At 38.9% G+C, this 20598-nt stretch overlaps 1 protein-coding gene across 2 annotated transcripts in view; it reads right to left on the bottom strand.

Moving 5' to 3' along the window:
• Kcnn2 (potassium calcium-activated channel subfamily N member 2) overlaps positions 1-20598 on the bottom strand; it is a 394099-nt gene that overhangs the window by 7047 nt on the left and 366454 nt on the right. For both annotated transcript variants that reach the window (XM_021150280.2, XM_029472048.1), the window contains 2 exons: positions 8482-8592; positions 1735-1862 (listed from right to left, as the gene is read on the bottom strand). In XM_021150280.2, the coding sequence (XP_021005939.1) occupies positions 1735-1862; positions 8482-8592 (239 nt within the window). The remainder of the gene's footprint in view (positions 1-1734; positions 1863-8481; positions 8593-20598) is intronic.

The raw sequence follows: 20598 nt of genomic DNA, 5'->3' as shown, positions 1-20598 counted from the left end.
AGCAAAGAAGAAGCATGGTTAGGACACATGGACATACTTACTCTTCCTCCATCTTCAGCCCTTTATCTTTGGATGCATGTATCTTCTCATACCCAGAAAGGGAAGTTGTCTATCATACTCAAACAACATAGACTACCATGATTTGCTGCGCCTGCTTTAGTAATATTGGCTTAGTGTGTTGAAGGGCTTTTGAGAGCACACTTTCTTTCCAATTGAGTCCTTGGGGAAAGTGGCTATGTAGCTGGGCCTTGGAAACACAGAGGAAGAATATGAGTCTCTCTTGGGGCCTCTCTCTTGTACAGGGAATGAAAGAAAGTACAACCGTCTGGCTGGAGCTCCTGTGTTGGCCCTGGGTCAAGGAAGCAACTGAGCTCCAAGGAGCAAGCTCCTGCTTTGTGAGCCAGCTCTAATATAATTCCCCTCTCTATATTTTCCATTGACTTTACAAAGAATAATTTTAAAATTCTAGTCTTGTCCTTTCCTTACAAAGCGGGGAGAAAAACAGTTATGTGCCTAATGATGTCACAGAGTTAGAGACATACCATTCCCTTCTTAGCAGAATGCATTGGTGGCAATAGGAAAGCACAAGTGAGTGGCTGCAAGCAGTGATGATAAGTTAGTCTACCATCTGTGCAAGGCCTCCTCTATTTTAATCCTGGGATTTCTTGGGTTTTATTTTGACTAATGGGGGTTTGGATTCCCACAGAAGTATGCATATGAACACCACTATAGGCATACTATAAACATACCAGGGTACCTTAATATCCTAATTAATCAGGTCAGAGGCTGGGCCACTGAAAGGTTAGAAGATGTACTCCTCCCAGAAGGTTAGCAGTTTCATGTTGCCTATGAATTAACTAAATGTGAAAAAAAAAAAAAAAACCCTAGACTCCCAGCTTTCCTGTGTTGTACTGGCTGTGCAGGAGAAGGCTTATCTCGAGGCCCAGGCAAAGCTCTAATATTTACCCACCTTCCCATCATTACCCTGGTATGTTTTACAAGGAAAGCCACTTGTCTGAGCCACAATTGTGGCCATGGAGAAAGGGCCTTAAAAGCAAGTCTGTCTGGTGTCACAGTCGGTACCCACATGAGTAACACTTACAGTGCAGATGATGTCAGCCTGGAGAGAAAGGTCTGTTTCCCAGAAATCATTGAGTCTTATGAGGTACATACTGTTATCTTAAAAGACTCTAGTCATTACTTAACAAAGACATGCATGAAAGTAACTTAATAATGGAATACTGAACAATACCAACTTAGCTTTATAGTGAATATACAATATGTAGATTACCCCAACCTCCTAACTAAGAAGCCATTGAATATTACAGAATTATGACAACTCAATATACTATGCCCTATAAAGATGTTTGGTGGCATGCAAAAATCCAGATGGATGATATGATATCATTTCCCCCACAAGATTAGTCAGTGGAGACAAGCTGAACATTACAGGGCAAATTATATAAAGAAATACACTAATTAAATATAATTATAACAGAAATTATGGCCTTCAAATAGAAAGATATTTTGATTAACACAGACGATTTTTAGTCATAAAAGGAAATAAACTTTTGTCAGGAGTCCAGTATTAGATTCTCAGATATTTCCTGGAAGCAAATATAACAATGTCTTTTTCCCTTTCCTTCCACAAAGGAAGGACCGACCGGTAAGCACAAGACTCAGAAGTCAAGACTAAGGAGCAAGAACAAGATGGAAAGGAAAGCAGGTACTTACTGATGAATAGCTTGCAAGAATTTCCGTTGATGCTTTCTGACTTTTGCGTGGTCGATCTTTTTCACTAGCTTTGTGTTTTTGTAGATTAACCACGTTTCCCTGAGTACATTGGCGGCTGCGTTTTTCACCTGTTTAGAAAAACACGAGAAAGGCAGTTGCTGCATCCTACAGCAGGCTCCAGGTACTTGTTGGAGGCTGTATTTTCATCCTGAGAATCTCAGTGAACTGCAGCTTTGGAAACTGGTACTCAAAAAACTATTTCCCCACCCCTGGTTTAGCTGCCTTCATACAAGGATTTTATGTCTATCAGGAGCATTTGAGTGAAATATTAGGGAGCTATTACTGATCTCTTTCTGTGCTATACTCTACCTGACCGAACGAGAAACTACTTTTTATTCAACCCCTTGTAGAAAGACAACTCCTCGATGCTCATTCTTCCCCTTTATACCGCAACGCTTCTCCGTTGTGTCTGTCTTCCCAGAGAAGGGCAAAATGCCCATTGCCAAGGTTAAGCTTGTCTTTTGCAAACTCATTCGGTCTGTCTGGCCTGCGCAGCAGCACAAGCCAAGGCATGGGTCCATGGCTGAATATGGGAGTTCACCCTGTGTACGGTAGCTCCCAGAGAAGCAGTGGTTCATTTGCTCGCTAGCGCACGTTGGCTTATAGGGATGGCATCATGATTTCATGAGAAAATTAAATACATTTCATTTCAGACAGGTGAAGAGGTACAGTAAGCCGCACCTCATGAAGGCTGGGCATCTTCTTATCTAATCTCTTGCTCTCTTGATTAAAGTCTCTAAAGTCCCTATCTTGGCAAGGTAGAGCTCCTTTGCCTGCATCCATCACTGGACCTGGAACAGTAGAGCTTTTCCAGCTATTTGGCTAGTTACTTATCCTAAGATGTTTTCCCATTTTCATGTCCTTGAGTGAAGAAAGCTCAAGGTTGGTAGGGAGAGCAGTGATGGAGGCCAACTCATGAGAGGCAGTGCTGGAGGGAAGGGTAGCCTTCGGGCTAAGACTGAGCAATGAGTCTTGAGTCCTTGAGTGGATAATAGCCAAGCCAGCTCCAATGCCTGGTGAGCTTGTTGGAAATGACTTTTCTCCAACATGAGAGTGTTAGAGCTGGCAATTACTAATGCCCTATTATTCCTTATGTTTACAATAACAACCTGTCATAGAATTGCACTATAACTATGGAGGTACATTTTCAACTATAGCTTTCTACTTTTGCAAAGAAATGCCACATTTCAGGATTAATGCTATGAAGCCCCTTTTCCTTGAGTGAAATTGTATTGCCCAAATCCATTTTAAGAAAATGACTGGTTTCTTCCAGAAAGTGTGCACTTCCTCTGAAGAGCTATCACACTTACATAGGATAGTTCCTCAAACTAATAGGAAAACAGCAGGAAGAGATGCAGAATATGGCAGTGAGTCAAAGTAGCAGCCTCCCCTACCTCTCTCCAGGGAAGTTAAGACTAGAAAGAAGCCAAAGCTTGGATCTTTTCAAAGGTAAAGAAATTGGTGCCATCTGAGAGGTAGAGATTTGAGCAAGAGACTGGCCAGCAGTGCCCTCTGGGCAAGGTTCCTATGAGACTTGAAGCTCACAACTCAATGGTTGTGGAAACATGGACAATTGATGAACAGCTCTTGTCAATGTCCTCTCTGGATTTACCTGCACAAGTGACAGTAGAGGGGCTGATGTCCAGACTGGGTATAAAGGTTTAATGCTGGGCCATGACCCCGGCATTAAACATAGCAACTGATTTTGTGCAGATTCCCGTCTACAAAGAGAAAACTCCGAATTACTTTAAAATTCCACAAACTTTTGAAAAGGGTGGCTTCCTGTTTCTTGGATGCATTTTAAATGATTGTTTCCTGTTGAGATGGTAAGGGAGCGGGGAATCTCAATTCAGGGTAGAGTGGGTGGGTGATGCCCTGAAAGCCTTATGCTCAGGATCTGTGTTCCCTAAGCAGTCGTCGTAGCTGACTGGCTTAAGTGAAATGAAACCCAGGCACTTCCTTTAAAAATACTTGAAGCATGTGAATTGATTTTAAAACACATTCTCCTATTCCCGAATGAAGTTTTAAAACTCATTACTGCTTTAACTGTTACTTCGTAACGTAAAAGCTACAAAAAAATATGTGCCAGAATTACACAACAAAACCAAAACCCAAATTCTATCTGTAACTGAGATTTTTCCACCATGGGTCTTTTTGTCCTTGTTAGGGCTGACAGAAATGGGTCAATGGGCAGATGAGTTTGAAAGCACCTGGGAGAACTGGACAAAATTGATGCTCACATTTCCAAGGACCCAGGGCCCAGCAAGTGTCCATAGTCCATGTCACACCAAGTGTCCCTATCATCTAGGTAAGCAGGAAGCTGACTTGGAGGGACCTCTTGCCCAGGGAAGATATGGGCTATACCGTCTAGTTATGTAGACTTTGGTCCCCTGCCCTCCTCCCTGAGTTTTTATAAAGCCTCAAAGCACACGTCAAAGGTTATGTCACTGATCACTGCCCCTTTCTAGTTTGTTACTGGTGTTCCATGTGTCTGTGGTATTGTGGGTGTCATTGGATACATAAGTTATATATCAACATTATTACAACACCCCAAAGGGTCCTTGTCATTAAAACAAGTACTGAGATCTAGGAAACAACTCTAACCTGTAAGTAAGTGATTCAGCTATCGCACAGGACATCTTCCAGCTGTGGGGAATGATATCGCACAGGATATCTTCCAGCTGTGGGGAATGATAGCCTGTGCTGACAGCTATGAAGGATTCACAACTACATGTAAAAGTTACAATGTAGGGGATGGGTTTTACCAAGTGCTGTTTCCCAAGAGGAAATCCTGCAGTTCTAGAGCCAATTAGGAGGTCTGGGGACATAGTTTGGATTGATGTCTGTTTGCTTAGAATATAGCAGGCTTTATGTTAGATTCCCCAGGATCGAAAAAGTGGAAAATAGCAAATTAAGGAGAGTGAGGAGAAAGACCACGAGGAGGACTGTTTCTTCCTCATTGACTACCCTATACCTCATCCCAACACATGCTGAACTAAAGGAAAATAGAAACGTTTTCTCTATCTTCCTAATGTCCATGTTGACTTGAAATTCTTCATTGGAAGAAAATCTGAAAGGCATGCTAATAAACAGGTAATTGATATGCACAAACAAAAGCCATAGGAAAAATGGAGGCAGTGGTAATAAGAACTGGCCAGATACTTTCATATGATCCCTCAACATGTAAAGGCTACCGTCTATTACATTTCTGCTTCACAGATAATTAAAAAATAAACTATAAACAATAAGATAAGATGTTAAATGTGGCACTGCCTCAGATTTTCTGAAGTACTGGGCATGAAAAACAGCTTATGACAGTGCTTTGAGAATCAGTAAAACACTTAGAGATGATGAATTGTCAAATGAAACTTTGTATAAGCCTATATGATATAAGGAAGCTTTTTAAATATTAGTCATTCATAACAATCTGTCATTACTTATATTTTTCCTTGATTTTTAAACAACCTTGCATGTAAATTTTCCATTTTGGTTTCATTTTTCTTCTCTCCTTGGAGGCTTTTGTATGTATGTAAGCTCATGGGACTGTGGAAGACACATGTCAACCTTAGGTGTCTTCTGCAATCCCTTATCCATCTTGTGTTTTGATGGGTCTCTCACTGAACCTGGACCTTGTTAATATGGCTAGACTGGGGTGATGAACCTGCAAGCTCTGCCTCTGCTTCCTCAGCTCTGGAATTACAGTGCACAGTGCATGCCCAGAGTTTTGCAAAGGTCTTGGTGAATCAAACCCAGGTCTTCAAGCTTTCAGGCACTCAGACAAAACTGGCCTTTTATTTTGTCACAGGGGATCATAACCCAGGTCTTCACAGCAAAAGTTCTTAGCCATTGAGCCATCAACCAGTCTCTGCTCCTATCTTTCTAAGCTAGGCAACACCTTTAATCTGGTACATGCACCTCTAGTCTAAGTTTTAATTCTAAAGGGTCATATAAATTTTCAGAGAATTAACTCTCTCAATACTGGTATACACTGAATAGTGTGTTTTCTTTGGCTAATGCTATCATACAGAGCAATGACTTTTGTATAAAATCATTCCCCTGAAAATTTGTACATGGTGAATAATTTTCTAACACTACTATTTGCCTCTATTAGACACATACTGGAAAGCTTGAAAATCTGCATATATTCTTGGGTTAATAGTCTTTCAATACTCAAATTGCTTTTTCTTTAGCATCATCTTCAGATTTCAGAATATTTATGACCTGATCCTCTGCTAACTATTGTGGTAAAAGTTCTCTTCTATGGAGTGTGTGAGAAACACTTGTATTTCAACAATATGTAGTGCCCTTGAGTTTGTATTTTTTAGTCTCTCATCATATATATATATATATATATATATATATATATATATATATAATGTATGTATATATATAATATAAAAGGATATATACATATATATCCTTACTTTTAGTTTTTTTTTCAGAAATCATTGAAGGTTTTGAAATTATTACTTAAAAAGTTAAAATTTTATATGGATTCCACTTAGAAATTCCATAAACAACCAACTGAAGCATGTTCCAAGTAAATTACAGTCATTAAGTTGATGACCTTGCATAAAATCTTGAGAGGATGAATATTAGAGGGCTATGTTCACATACTGTGCCAAGTACCAGAATGACATGCATATCATAAACTATAAATTTATGTTTCATTCTACCACCATTTTAACATGTATAATTTTACCTACTGCCATCCTGCCTATGAGAATTTAATTGGTCAGAAAGCTGGTTTGCTTAGAGACTCACAAAAGGATTGCAAAGTAGTTCCACTCAAAAGTACTAGTAAGATTAACATTATTAAAGCCAATGGGTATCTTGTTGAATGTAAGTTTTGAAATTTGAACAGCCTTTTAGTACAGAATTACCTGGCAAGCCCTGTGACTTCTGCTGCAACATCACCCCTCTTGTAGTGCTGATTTAATTACTGAGAAATGTCTAATACTTATGGTAAAATAGCATGGGTTATAAAAGACTTTCTAGAAATTCTCCTTTGATAGAATAATGCTTATGACTCTTGACACCAGCTCTGTCAAAAGAGAACCTTATTGGCCAACCCTATCGATGGGATACATAGAGCATTCAATGATCCCTGGATTGCATATGTACTAACAACGATACACAGAGATCACTTCTAGATCTCTGAAAAGAAATTTAATCCCAGGCTCCCCTCTAGCCCTTCATGTCTCTCTTGCTCCTGAGTTTTGAGGAGGAAAATAGGAGTTGAACAAACTAGGAGGAACCTGGAGAGAAATGAGGGGAAGAGAGATGGGGAATGCAAGCCTTGCAAACTGAGTTTCAACTCAGTAGCCTAAATAAAGTTGAAAGAAGAGGACTCCACAATGTTGTTCTCTGACCTCCACATACATACCTTATCCCAAGTAGTGTCCTTCCTAATAATGCATAAAAATTGTAATCAAAAAGGTATTTGGAAGTGGTAAAATCATGCTAAAAATAACGTGCAGTTGGGTAGGGGTGGGGGTGGGTCCTCTCCTAGACTCTTGAAATACTGTTAGCAGTAGGCACCGAAGTATTGAGTAAGACTTCTGAAACTCGTGTTCCCTTTTCATAAATAAATTAATCTGTGTAAATCTGAATTTGCAATAAAATAACTTCTGTATTGGAAATACTTTTCAAGGTTGCCTCATATTTGTGTTTGGAAACAGGGTCCTACTATGCTAGCCCTAGCTGATCTTCTTTTCTCTTTGGGACAATATGGGACTGCAAGCATGCTTAGCTAAAAAGACTTTTTTTTTTTTTTTTTGTACTTAGCAGGAAACTACTGAATGTTGGAACTTTATCTGAAGATTCTGTTGATTCTTTTGTGGGTAGAGTTACCAAATGACAATGCATTTAATTATCTCAATGATAGAATTCTACTTTGAGAAGCGGGGCCTGCTATGAGCTGTTACAAGATAATTTTGACTTTAGTATTTTGATGTCTCAAGTGACTTCCCCCAAAGCTAAAGGAATAGTCTAATACAAGTATTTTCCTTCTTTCCTGCTTGATGTCGTGACTTCGAGGAGGCCGTCTAAGCTTTGTGTGTCATGGTCTCCAAACTGTATGGCACAGCCCTAACAAGGCTTCCTTCATAATCTTCCTGAGGGTGAAGCAAGTTCACACATAGGCGATGCCAGAATGTAGCCAAGGTGTGGATTTATGGTGTTGCTTACTTCTAATAATTGGAGGGTGATCTTCCATCTGGATGCTGTGGCATTTTGGATATATCTCTGAAGAGCTTTAAGTCATAGAAAGGAGATTTTAATGCTTCTACTACCTGTGTTTAGAACACAGGCATGCTCATAAAAAAGCTCAGCACAAATTCTTTGACTCACTTTACCATAAAATTCCTATTTTCAACCGATAGTGTGTTTTTTTCTACCCAACCTAATATTGATTACTGTGCTGCAATGTTGAGTATACCTATTATCTTGATTTATGAGATCTACTTTTATATAAATACCAAGGTTATACAATTATCCCTAACTGACCTGACGTTAGGTTGTCCAGTTGCAAAACTTGAGAAATGGAGCCAATTCCAAGAACGTCTCTGTCCTCAACCTGTGGCATCTCTGCTTTAGATATCTTTAGTGAAAACCCATATTTCTCAATGTGGGAATATCACAGTGTACAGTGACATCATCTTGAAAGATGTGAGGGGGTCTACTTACTCTTTTGGTCAGCTGAGTATCCATCATGAAATTGTGCACATGCTTTTCTGCTTTGGTAAGTTCTAGCTTTCTTGCCACTACGGCTACCACCAGGGCTGTGCAACCTGCACCCTAAAAGCAAAGAAAGAGGAATTAATTAATATTTTTGATCCCAACCACCTTAGAGGTTGTTTTGTATCAAACATTAATTTTCTCAAGCAAAACATAAATGATAGTTTTCAGTGTCTTCCATAAGTATGACAGAAAAATATATAGTTAACGATTGCAAGCAATGTTCCTTTAAGGTATAAAATCCCAGTTTACCTATTTTTAAAACTAAAGCATAATAATGAATAAAACAAGATTTCACCACAAGGAATAAATAGCTGAAAACTAACTTCCTGAATTTTCAGACATAAATTTTCTTTAAAAACAGGAAATCTGTTATACACCTATAATTATATAAGCATATTAAACAAATTAACATAAGTACATGGACTAGAAATGAAGATTTAAAAAAAACCTAGCATTTCAAAATCTTCTCTTGGGATGAGACCAGCAGGCTTTCAGGCAAGTGGGTAGATATACAACAGGAAGGAGAACACTAGACTGTGCATGTATGCAGGCTGTGGCTTGAGAGTGACAAGGTCTTGGAAGAACGTAGTGATTCCTGCACACAAGAAAGCATGGTGTACACAAAGCCAGGAGATGCCTTCATTTGGAGAAGCAATCATGTTGCCTTTCAAAGTATAGTCCATTTAGCTTATCTCAGACAAAGGAGTTCGGGAGACACTATGTGGTACCCCAAGGGCTTTATGCCTCTCTTTCTATGACTAAGGTTCACTCAACCTGAATTGTAAATAGTGGAGGTGCCCTCTTTGTGGAAACAGATCAGGGACCACATGCAATGTCACATGCCACAGCCACTTCACTGGCCTGAGGCACAGCAAACCAATTGGTCGGGAAGGTGTCATGGCAGTGGGTATGAAGGAAGGCCATAAATCCTGACAGAATCTTAGTCTTACGAGGCAACAGAGCAATAAAGTGGCTAATCTAATCTCAGTGGACAAGCAACAGAGGAGAAAAGGGATGAGCACATTAAGGCATCCATGTAGGAGTTGCATACACAGAAGGCTGATATATAATACTGGGGAATCTTTCCATTCATTTGAATCTCAACTTGTTTCTAGTGTCATTCTTTTGATCACCAAAAGGAAGAGTGCACCTTGTTACCTGGTGGAATTTTGAAAGTTGATTCAGCAAGGTGAAATCAACTTTCAAAATTCCACCAGGTAATATGCTTTTCCTGATTATCAACAGGTCTTAAAAAAAAAAAAAAAGCTCAAATTAAAATGTCCAGTTGGTGTCTTCAAAGTGTACTGATCATCATTTTAAGTAAATAATACTGAGGAATAGTGGTTATGTGACATATTGCCCTCCTATCTGTCTCCTACATTGCCCACTCTTGAAAGGCATTGATCTAATGAACACACACACACACACATACACACACACACACACACAAACACACCACTAAAGTTTCAAGAAAGCTTACAGTTTATGTCAGGCCTCATTCACAGATACATTCACAGCTGTCTTTGGTCATAGGGAACATGTGGGTCATAGGTCGATTCAAATTTATTTGAAAAACATTTGAAGATACAGCACAATATTTAAAAGGCAAGTTATATAATGACTTCATTTTTATTTTTAAATGGACCACATTGGGAAAGAAAAATGAAAACAAACAAACAAACAACACCTATAATCAAGTCCATTTGTGTAAGGGTTATCCAGTATTTGAAGTTTTAATGATTTGTTTTGTTCTAGGTTGTTTTGAATCAACAGTTAATGCTGGATCCAATCTTTCTACATAGTCAGACTCCCCAGCTTCTTTGCCAGTGTCTAGCCTGGATTGTCATATCTGCTACCATACACAGGCTCCATCTATGCAGCATCCAAACTTTCCATCAGGTCATATTTCCCACATGGTTTTCCAGGGTCTTGCCCTATAAGTCTCACTGACCCTCCCCATCCATGCCTTTACCCCCAGTCTACCAGATCAAGCCTAGGTCCTACATCCAGTGCTAGTCTCGTCTCTCCTGCTTGACCCACAGCATTCTCTAGACTTCTACCAGGACTCTACCTATACCCCAACCAATAGGCTCCTCCCATGCCACATCCAGACTTTCCACCCAGCCAGATCCATCTTTATACCCATATTCCAGGCTTGGATAGTGATGCACATCCTGTACACTAGCCCAGTCCCCTCTGTCTACCAAACTTGATTCAACACAAGGCATTTGCAACCTCTACATCCAACCCATCCACACATCTTCTCTTTTAGCCCAACATGTCCATATCAGCCTTAAAACTAAAAAGTAACTCCACATGCCCAGATCTCTTTGCAAGAATACAAACAATATGAAAGATCAACCAAGTCTCTTTTCTTCCAAACCTACCAGTCCTGTAGAAATATTTGCCCACAGAATTTCTTGAAAAAAAAGCACAAACTTCATTAAAGAATTCAAGAATTTTAGGAGTACACAAAGAAACAAATCAGTAAAATTAAGGAGAATACACTAAATGCCTGGGTGGTACCCAAGAAAACAAAAACATAAGGATGACGGAAATGACAACAATCCAGAATTCAATGAGAGTTCAATAAGGAGATAAAAGCCTTGAAGAGGACCCAATATGCAATGAACATGGAATTGAAAGCCCAATAAGTCAACTAGAAAACAAAAGGAAAGCTTTCAAGCAGATTGAACATAGCAGAAGATATCTCAAAGACTATCAGGACTTGAAGAGAAAGTCAAGGATCTAGATCAAAAGCAAGGAATACAAAAAAAAAAAAAAAACTTAATAAAACACATGAAAGGAACATACAGGATATGTGGAATACCATGAAAAAAAATAGAAATTGCAGGAATAGATGAGAGAGGAGAACCCCAAGTAAATGACACAGACCAGATCTTCAACAAGATCTTTACTTCCTGAAACTAAGGAAAAAGACGCCAATAGAGATAGAAGAAGCACACAGAACACCAAATAGACAAGACCAGAAAAGATCATCCCATGGCATTCTATAGTTAAAACACTAAGTATGAAGCACAAAGAGTATGTTGATAGCTGCAAGAGTCAAAAAATACATAAGTTGCATAAAGGAAAGTCCATCAGAATAACAGCTGTTTTCTCAACTGATACTCAAGATGCTGACATAACTCATTATAAGTCCCAAAACACTATAAGCGTATGACAGTCACCCTAAACTAATGTACCTAGCAAAACTATCAGCCATCATTAAAATAGAAAAAAAATACAAGAAAAAAATTGGGCCGAAGAGAGAAATGATTATAATAGAGATATTGTGATAATAAATTTGATGCCATGACCATGAAAACACAAAGTATCACTAAAAATACAAACAAAAATGCCAAAAACCTACAACACAATGACTTAAACTAACACACATTTCAATAATAATTTTTAATATCAATGGCCTCAACTTTCTAATCAAAAAATACACATTGGATGGATCAAGAAACAAAAATCCATCTTCATCTTTTGTCTACAAGAAACACATCTTAGTTTAAAGAGAGGCATTTTCTTATAGTAAAAGGATAAAGCAACAGTATTCCAATCAAATTGAACCAGGAAGCAGGCAGGTGTACCTATCCTAACCTCTGACAAAACAAACTTCAAACAAAAACTAATGAAAGAGATATGAGAGGCGCTTCATTCTAATCAAGGGGATGGTTAAAGATGACCATATTACTCCCCTAAACATAGATGCATCAAATTCTGTTGTACCTAATTTCATTAAAAGGATGTATCACTGGATTTAATTATACAGATTAACATCAACCCATCAACAGTAGTTTCTTTCAATACCTACTTTGGCCAATAGACATGTCTTCTGGACAAAAAAAAAAAATGTGAACAGGGAAATATTAAAACTAATTCACAGTGGACCTCAACTGGACTTAACAATCCACTAGATGGAAAGGAAGTCCATAGAACGGGAAACGATCTTTGCTAGCTATACACGTGACAGAGGATTAACACCCAGCATATATAAAGAACTTCAAAAAACCAAGATGATGATACCTATTCAACAATGGTCTTGAAATCTGAACAGAGATTTCTCAAATGAAGAAAGAAATGGCTAAAAATAGTTTTAAAAAAAATCTCCATGGCAATCAGGAAAATGAAAATCCAAACAACTTGAAGATTTCATCTTGCTGAAGTCATAATGGCAATGATCAACAAATAAGTGGGAACAGATTGTGGAGTGTGTGGGGAAAGAACACTCCATTCTCACTGTAGGAAGTGTGCATACAGAAAGAGGGCTCTCATTTTCACTGTAGGGAGTGTGGGGAAAGAGGACTCTCCTTCGCAGTGTTGGTAGGATTGCAGTCTGGTCCAGCCATTCACTCTGGAAGTTTGTGTAGAAAAGCTAAAAATGAATCTACCATAAGACCCAGCTATACCATTCTTTGGCATATGCCCAAAGGACTCAACATCCTATTTCATAGAAACATGCCCAGCCATGTTCATTGCCACTCTATTCACCATAGCTAAGAAATGGAAATAGCCTAGATGCCCTCAACCAATAAATAGATAGTGAAAATACGGTACACACACAGTTTGGAATACTATTCAGTCGTAAAGAAAAATTAAATCATGAACATTGTAGGTATATGGATAGAACTAGAAAGAACATATTGGATAAGATAACTCATGAAAGAAAGACATCACATGTTTTCTATCATTGGAGGCTCCCATTTAATCTTCACCTATCCTTGAGTAACAGTAGAAACAGGAAGGTAAAATGACAGTCTGCTGGATACCTTTATGTCAACTTGACACAAGCTGATGTTATTTGAAAGGATGTAACCTCAAGAAAATGTCTCCATAAGAACAAGCTGTAGAAATTGTAGGGAGTGCGCGGAAAGATTACTCTCATTCTCACTGTAGGGAAAGTTGAGTCTGTAGGGCATTTTCCTAATTAGTGATCAATGAGGGGCGCCGGCCCAGTCTGTTGTGGGTGATGTCATTCTTGGTTCTATAACGAAGCAGGATAAGCAAGCCATGGCCAGCAAGCCAGTAAGCAGCACCCCCACAAGGCCTCTGCATCAGCTCCTGCCTCCAGGTTCCTGCCCTGTTTGAGTTCCTGTCCTGACTTCCTTCAGTGATGAACTTTGATAATGGAAGTGTAAACCAAATAAACCCATTTTTCTCCAAATTGCTTTGGTCATGATATTTCGTAATAGCAACAGAAATCTTAACTAAGACAGGGACCACTGTTCTGATAGGTGAAAGGGAGATCAACAGAAACTGGAATAAGCAGCTTATAAATGGTCTGACTGGGAAACCGTGAAACAACAGGAGACTCTAAGAGGGGGCTCTAATTAGGGAGGAGAAAAAGGATAAATACAAGAGGAGGCAAAACAACAGTAAGAAAACTCATCATGGACCACACTATCAACTACTCAACATCAACAACAACAACAACAACAACAACAGCAACTTATAATACACACACAAATAGCTAAAATGGAGATTTCCTATCTGGGGTGATAATGGTCCTACAAGAGCCAAATATCATCTGTTGAAAACCACAGCATGGATCCGATGAACCGATATGTTTTATGTAAATTTATAAGAATGTTTGATGATCTTTTACCTAGTTCTGTGAAGAAAGTTATCACCAAGAAGAACGGGCTATAATCACAGGCACTGTCTAGTTAATCCCTGGCTTTGAGATTCATTGAAACCTGAGTTAAACCAGAATTCAGTTGTGGACCTGGATTAACATTGATTTCATTTTCTACCCTTAACTCTGCCCCATGATATTAATTTTCTCTATGTATGATCATTTCCATACCCATGATACATTATATATCAAAACAAATGTCAGTTCACCTAATTTTTTGGTAAACTCTTTAAGTATGAAGGCTTAACTATTGAGTGGTATTGATAAATATCAAATAAATCACCACTATTCCTTTTTAACATTTGGTTTATCTTTTCAAAAAAATTGTGCATGCACTATGTGTTGGATTGGACTTCTTATGGGTGTCCAGCAAGAGCAGTCACCCAGCCTCTGAGTCTTTACTCCAGCCCTGTAACTGCTGCAACTTTTAAATCAGTAGTTCAGAGCCTTGATCATGAACTAGAGTCACTTGGAGATTTTGCAAGAGCCCCACTGTTGAGAAATGGTATCGGCAACATAGTCAGTCCTGCAGTGATGATTTGCTGTAGTTAAAGGAAGCTGTGAACAGAATATAGCAAGCTGCACTTAACCTTAAAAAAAGTGATAGCTCTTTGAGTTACTGGTGAAAATGTTAGAAGCATGCAGGTGTGAGGGGTGATAGGCAGCATGATATACCGTGTTCCCTGAAGACAATTAAAGTGGTTTTAGTGCTAGGTCCTGATGAAGGAGTAACAGATTTCAGGAAGAAACATCTGTACCTATGCTGTTGGCTTTTAAACTTCAGCTACAAAGTCTGAACAACTCTGTCTGTCTGACAGTGGTGGGCAGATAAATCACTAGCCACCTGCACCTTCTTCTACCAAGGCTGGACCACAGGGACACCTGTTGCTTATTTGATCCCTCTTTTTCCTCAGTGGGGGCAACTGAGCTACTCCAATAGGCAGAGAATGTGAAAACCAAGGGGCTCCGAACTGCTACAGCAGCCATGACAGGGCAGTTGGCACAAGATAATGAATATTTTTCTCCCTGGGCAGGTGGCCACTGCTGAGATCCTTCTGGAAAGAAATCAAAATCCTAATAGGAGTGGAAAATCACTGGCATCTAGAGCCTTGGGAAGCAGTTTTTCCTTGTGCTTATTCTGGGCTCTACTCTTTCCTGTTGCTGGCCCATTTGATGAGTGCTCTCTAACTCATCAAATGACTTGTACTTTAAAATGAGCACCTTGGGAGCAAAGCAGAGAAGCAAGTGAATCCAACAATTTAGTAATCTCTCAGCTGTTACCTATACTTTTCACCTCATTATCCTAACTGTCTGCCTGTAAGCTGTACCCAGTCAGGCATTTAGAAACCCTGTTGTTGACATCAGGTATGATGCCCACACCAGTAATCTCAGCACTTGGGAAGTTGAGGCAGAAGAACAGGAGTTCAAGGTCAACCTCAGCTACATCGAGAGTTGGAGGTTGACATGGGTATATAGGAGAGACACAGTCTTAGAAAGTCAAAAAATCATATAAAAATAAAAAATAAAAAAAACAGAAATGAAGGAGGTGTCTTAGTTAAGGTTTTACTGCTGTGAACAGATACCATGACCAATGCAATTCTTATAAGGAAAACATTTAATTGGTACTGGCTCCCAGGTTCAAAGATTCAGTCCACTATCATCAAGACGGGAGCATGGTAGCTTCCAGGCAGACATGAGCCTGGAGGAGCTGAGAGTTCCACCTCTTATTCCAAAGGCAGCTAGGACAAGAGTCTTACAACCCATGCCCACAGTGACACACCTAGTTTAACAAGGCCACACCTCCTAATAGAGCCTGAGCCAAGCATATCCAAAGCATCACAAGAGGGGGAAAAAAATGAAACCTTTTAAATATAAAGCCTTAACTTAAATACAAAGCAATCTCCTCCATATGGTTAAGTGTCCTTGTAATTAGGGAAACTGTAAGCTCTGACCTATCTAGGTTCTTTAAATATGTGTATGTGTATAGAATTATGTTTCAAAAATAACTTCAGTTGTTTAGTTTTTTTAGAGTTGTGCAAAACAGAACTGTTGGTGTCAGAACATTTTCAGAGTTTGAGACGAATTCCAGGTTGGAGGGGAAATGCTGTAGTAACTGAGGCAATGGGTCATTCTCCTGTCTACTTATTGTCTACTTCAGGGACATTCTGTTTCCTAATGTAAGGATGCCAGTGTGGTTTTACACTTTCTCCAGTGCTCATCACCACCACAGCCCATGTAGAAACAGTTGGGACTAACATATGTTCCTCTTTGGAATGAAGATCCCTGTATGCCTTTAATACGATGAGTCACGGTCCTTCCACCAAAGTTAGGAAATAAATCCTGGCTTCTTTTCACCCATTTTAGTTTCTTTTTTTAATGGGAAACCAAAGCAAATCACTAACCTGCCTTCTGGTCACCTAAAATTAATGCGAGGACAGGGTGATTCTGACCTCATGTATTAAAAATAAGATTGTATTTTTTTCTTCTATGCATCGCTTATCAACTTTTCACCTACTAAAGTAAATGGTAAATAGAAAAGAAAATTGGAGAAGTGAAGAGGGGTGGAGTCAGCTTGTGTCAGAAAAAGCAAGTCATGAGAAGCAGTATTAATGTTCTGGAGGCTGAGCTGGAGCAACTGAAATGGGAGCTGGCGTAAGTTTTAACCCTTTTCCAACATATGCAGGGTATATATTGGTGACAGGTAAAAGTGATGGCTTCCTCTCTCTGTCCTCCATTAGATCACAGAAGTAGCAGCTACTTTGACATCCAGGATACAACAGAAGCTGAGGATACCTACCTACCCGAATTGCTCCTTGATTAGTGCTCAAAAAATTCGACAGTATGACATTTTCATTTCCAGCCACCTAGTGACGGTGAATCCTGTGAGTGCTTCCAAGAACCATCTTGAAATACTACTTTGGGATGAAGTAAACTTAAAGACACAGACATACAAGAATGAAGCTTCTTTGATAGAACTCTCCAGGACCGTTTTAATTATTGCTTATAAGACATCTTCCAAAGACCTAACTTAAAAATGTAATTCATGGTTGTTATTTTAATCCAAGAATACCTACCACTATGGTTAATGGCCTGTTAAAACCACTAATGGTCAAAGTAATTCAATTTTAAATTATTCTTTTTTTTTTTTTTAAAGATTTATTTATTTATTATATGTAAGTACACTGTAGCTGTAGCTGTCTTCAGACACTCTAGAAGAGGTAGTCAGATCTCGTTACGGATGGTTGTGAGCCACCATGTGGTTGCTGGGATTTGAACTCCTGACCTTCGGAAGAACAGTCGGGTGCTCTTACCCACTGAGCCATCTCACCAGCCCCTTTAAATTATTCTTATGTGGTTTGTATAATAGTTTATTAGAGTGCAAACTGCATTTTAATAGTCAATTTAGAGTAATTCAATGATAATCAAGATTTACCAAAAATATACTTCTTAAGTGTCCATCTTTTAATCTAAAATGAATAGAGCCACTTAAAGGTTAACCTTTATTTATGCATGAGTGTTTTGTCTGTATGTATGTTGATATACCATGTGTACTCCTGGTGCCTGCAGAGGTCAGAAGAGCGTATCAGATTGCCTGGAACTGGAGTTATAGATGGTTTTAAGCCACCATACAGGTGCTTGGAGTTTAATGCAGCTCCTCTTGCAATAACACAGCAGTGTCTTTCTAGTTTTAAACTTTCATTTTAATAGATCTATCAACTTGTTCTTCAAGAAGAAGGTAAACAAATATTTGACAATATCACCTACCTTTGTGTTTTTGAGACTGACTGACTCAATAGCTAAAAAGCATAAGTATATTTTACTGCCCTTTCCTGACACAAATAATTATGCTTCCATAATAAATAGGTAAAACATCAATTTTGGCAAATAAAATGCTCTAAATCATTCAAGTTTTATATTATAACCCATGAGAGCTTTACATTTCCTCAGGTCATGAAAATATTTTCCTTTATCAAAAACGGCTTTCCTCTGATTTTCTTTAAATCCAGTTGGCATTACTGCTGGAGGTCAAGTGCTCATTTTAAATGCCCTCATCCTACGGAAGGGTGTGCTTGGGGATCTTTTAGTACTGAGATGAAGCCCACGGGACTAGGAAACCCATTTCTATGATTTGCTAGGTCAGCTCATTCTTCTAGTCTTGGGCAGGAAACAAGGAAGTATTGCATAAAACTGGTCATCAGCCCAGAGTCATTCTGCATTTAAAGCTCCTTATTGGAAAGGGTGCCATGAACTTAGAGAGTGAAGGGCAGTTCCAGAAACTAAAGCGCTGCATGGTTAGACAGTTTAGATGGTGTTATGTCCCAACAGGTCATAAAAAGGCCTAGGTACACTTGGCTATCGCTGGAAGAAAGCAGCTGTCATGTTCCTTAAAATCTTTCCCTGGGATTGATCTGAGTTAACCCTAGAAAGGACTAACGTTCTGGTTAGGCAGTTGATCAGGAACTTAGTTTTCTGACTGACAAAGCCCAGAATTCTCCTTCCCGCTCGGAATAAAATACACTTCTGCATGAAAACAAGCATCTATTCCCGTCGATGGCCCTTATGTGATGGGACTCAATGTGACCTGAGCTAAGCCATTGCTCTTTTCCAGAATGCCTTTGAACTGAGTTAAGAGGGTGCTCCCTCAACTTACACCCAAGATATCCCACAACCTTGAAGCTCATGGAAGTACTATCTAGTGTTCTAGAGTGGAATAGAGGCTTTACTCTGGACGGACATTCTCTCTGCCTCCTGAATAAAGTGAAAAAGTATTAAATAGTGTGGTCTTTTCAAATTACTATGTACTGAGAAATCTTTATACAGAATTACTAGTGACACAGAAGGAACCCGAGTCACCTGGAGACCTCGCTTTGATTGTTTTATCAAGTCTCGTGTACTTATTAAGAACCACTTACACTCACACCTGTGAATGGATGGCTATTACTCTATATTTAAAGACAAGTATGCCTCAAAATTCATTCATTGTTTAAAAGGTCAAATAGCCAAGAAGAATTACCATCACATTACAGAAGTAGGAAAGCCAAAGCTATACATGAGTGACCTTCCTAGTGACCCTTATCAACATGATTCCTCTTGAAATAATCATATATTCAGGAGTACAGGAAAATGCACAGCTTGCGGGATGTGTTACATTCACACATGTAGATAGAAGATGGGAGAAAGGATAGTGCTAGGCAAAATGATGACTCCTTTGTAAAACTGGAGATAGCTCAAAACTAGTTGGTTCTGAAAAAGAAAACCTAAAAGAAAAAGAAAAACGAAAACTGAGACTGAAACCTGACAATCCACTTGCCTTCAAAAAGAGAAGGAAACAAGTTAGAATTCAGTTCATTGTTTATGAGAACATCCCAAATAGGACATCTTCAGGTCCTCAGTGTTTCTTCAAATGGAGGAAGAGTAGAGAAATTATTCTTCTATAACCTTAATGCTTTTGTACTAAAAGAAGTGTGACTTCTGTTAAGTTCTTCCATGGTTTTGGGGCAGAGGCTGAAATGAGGATTAAGATGGCTCAACTGGTGAAGTGATTGACATGTCAAAAAAAAAAAAAAACTATTTTGGATTCCCAGCATTCCTGTAAAAGCCCCCATGGTAGCATGTGGGGTCTGTTGGTCAACTAATCTACACAAATCAGTGGGCTGAAGCTTAATGAAAGACTCTAAGATGGAGATTCATTTAAGAAGATAAATGATTTTGACCTCTGACCCTTCCAGACGTGTAAACACATATGAAAAATATGTAGAAGAGAGAGATATTATTCATAGGTAAATCTAGGCATAAGGCACATTTCTATTTTATGTTTCTGATCATGTGTAAAAGAGAGGGAGAAGGAAAGAGAGAGAGAGAGAGAGAGAGAGAGAGAGAGAGAGAGAGAGAGAGAGAGAAAGAAAGAGAGGAAGAGGAAGAGAGAGAGAGAATGGGAGTCAAACTAGGATCTTCAGAATACCAGGCATGTACATATGACTGAGGTAGATCCCCAATCCTAAATCCATCATAATCTAAGCTCTCCCTAGTTTAGGAATTCCATAACCACCTGTGTCTAATACTGTAAACAAAGCTAAATATTACAGAAAAGACTTTGTGTCTTCAATTATAAATAGGCAATTTGGGTAAGGATAGACTAATTTTTTTAAAAGAGAATTAATTTACTTACTTGCTTAATGTAGATGAGTATGCTATATACATATACGCATGACAGAAGAGGGCATTAGAGCAAAGAAGGCATAAAATCACTTTATAGATGGCTGATAACCACCATGAGGTAGCTGGGAATTAACCTTCTGAAGATCAGCCAGTGGTCTTAACTGCTGAGTCATCTCTACAGCCTTGGGCCAAGATTTTGAGTTACATGCTCCACTATGTTCATAGCAGCCTTATTTATAATAGCCAGAAGCTGGAAAGAA

The sequence above is a fragment of the Mus caroli genome, chromosome 18, assembly GCF_900094665.2.
Source record: "Mus caroli chromosome 18, CAROLI_EIJ_v1.1, whole genome shotgun sequence".
Classification (NCBI taxonomy): domain Eukaryota; kingdom Metazoa; phylum Chordata; class Mammalia; order Rodentia; family Muridae; genus Mus; species Mus caroli.
This window is presented reverse-complemented; position numbering and strand designations above follow the sequence as displayed.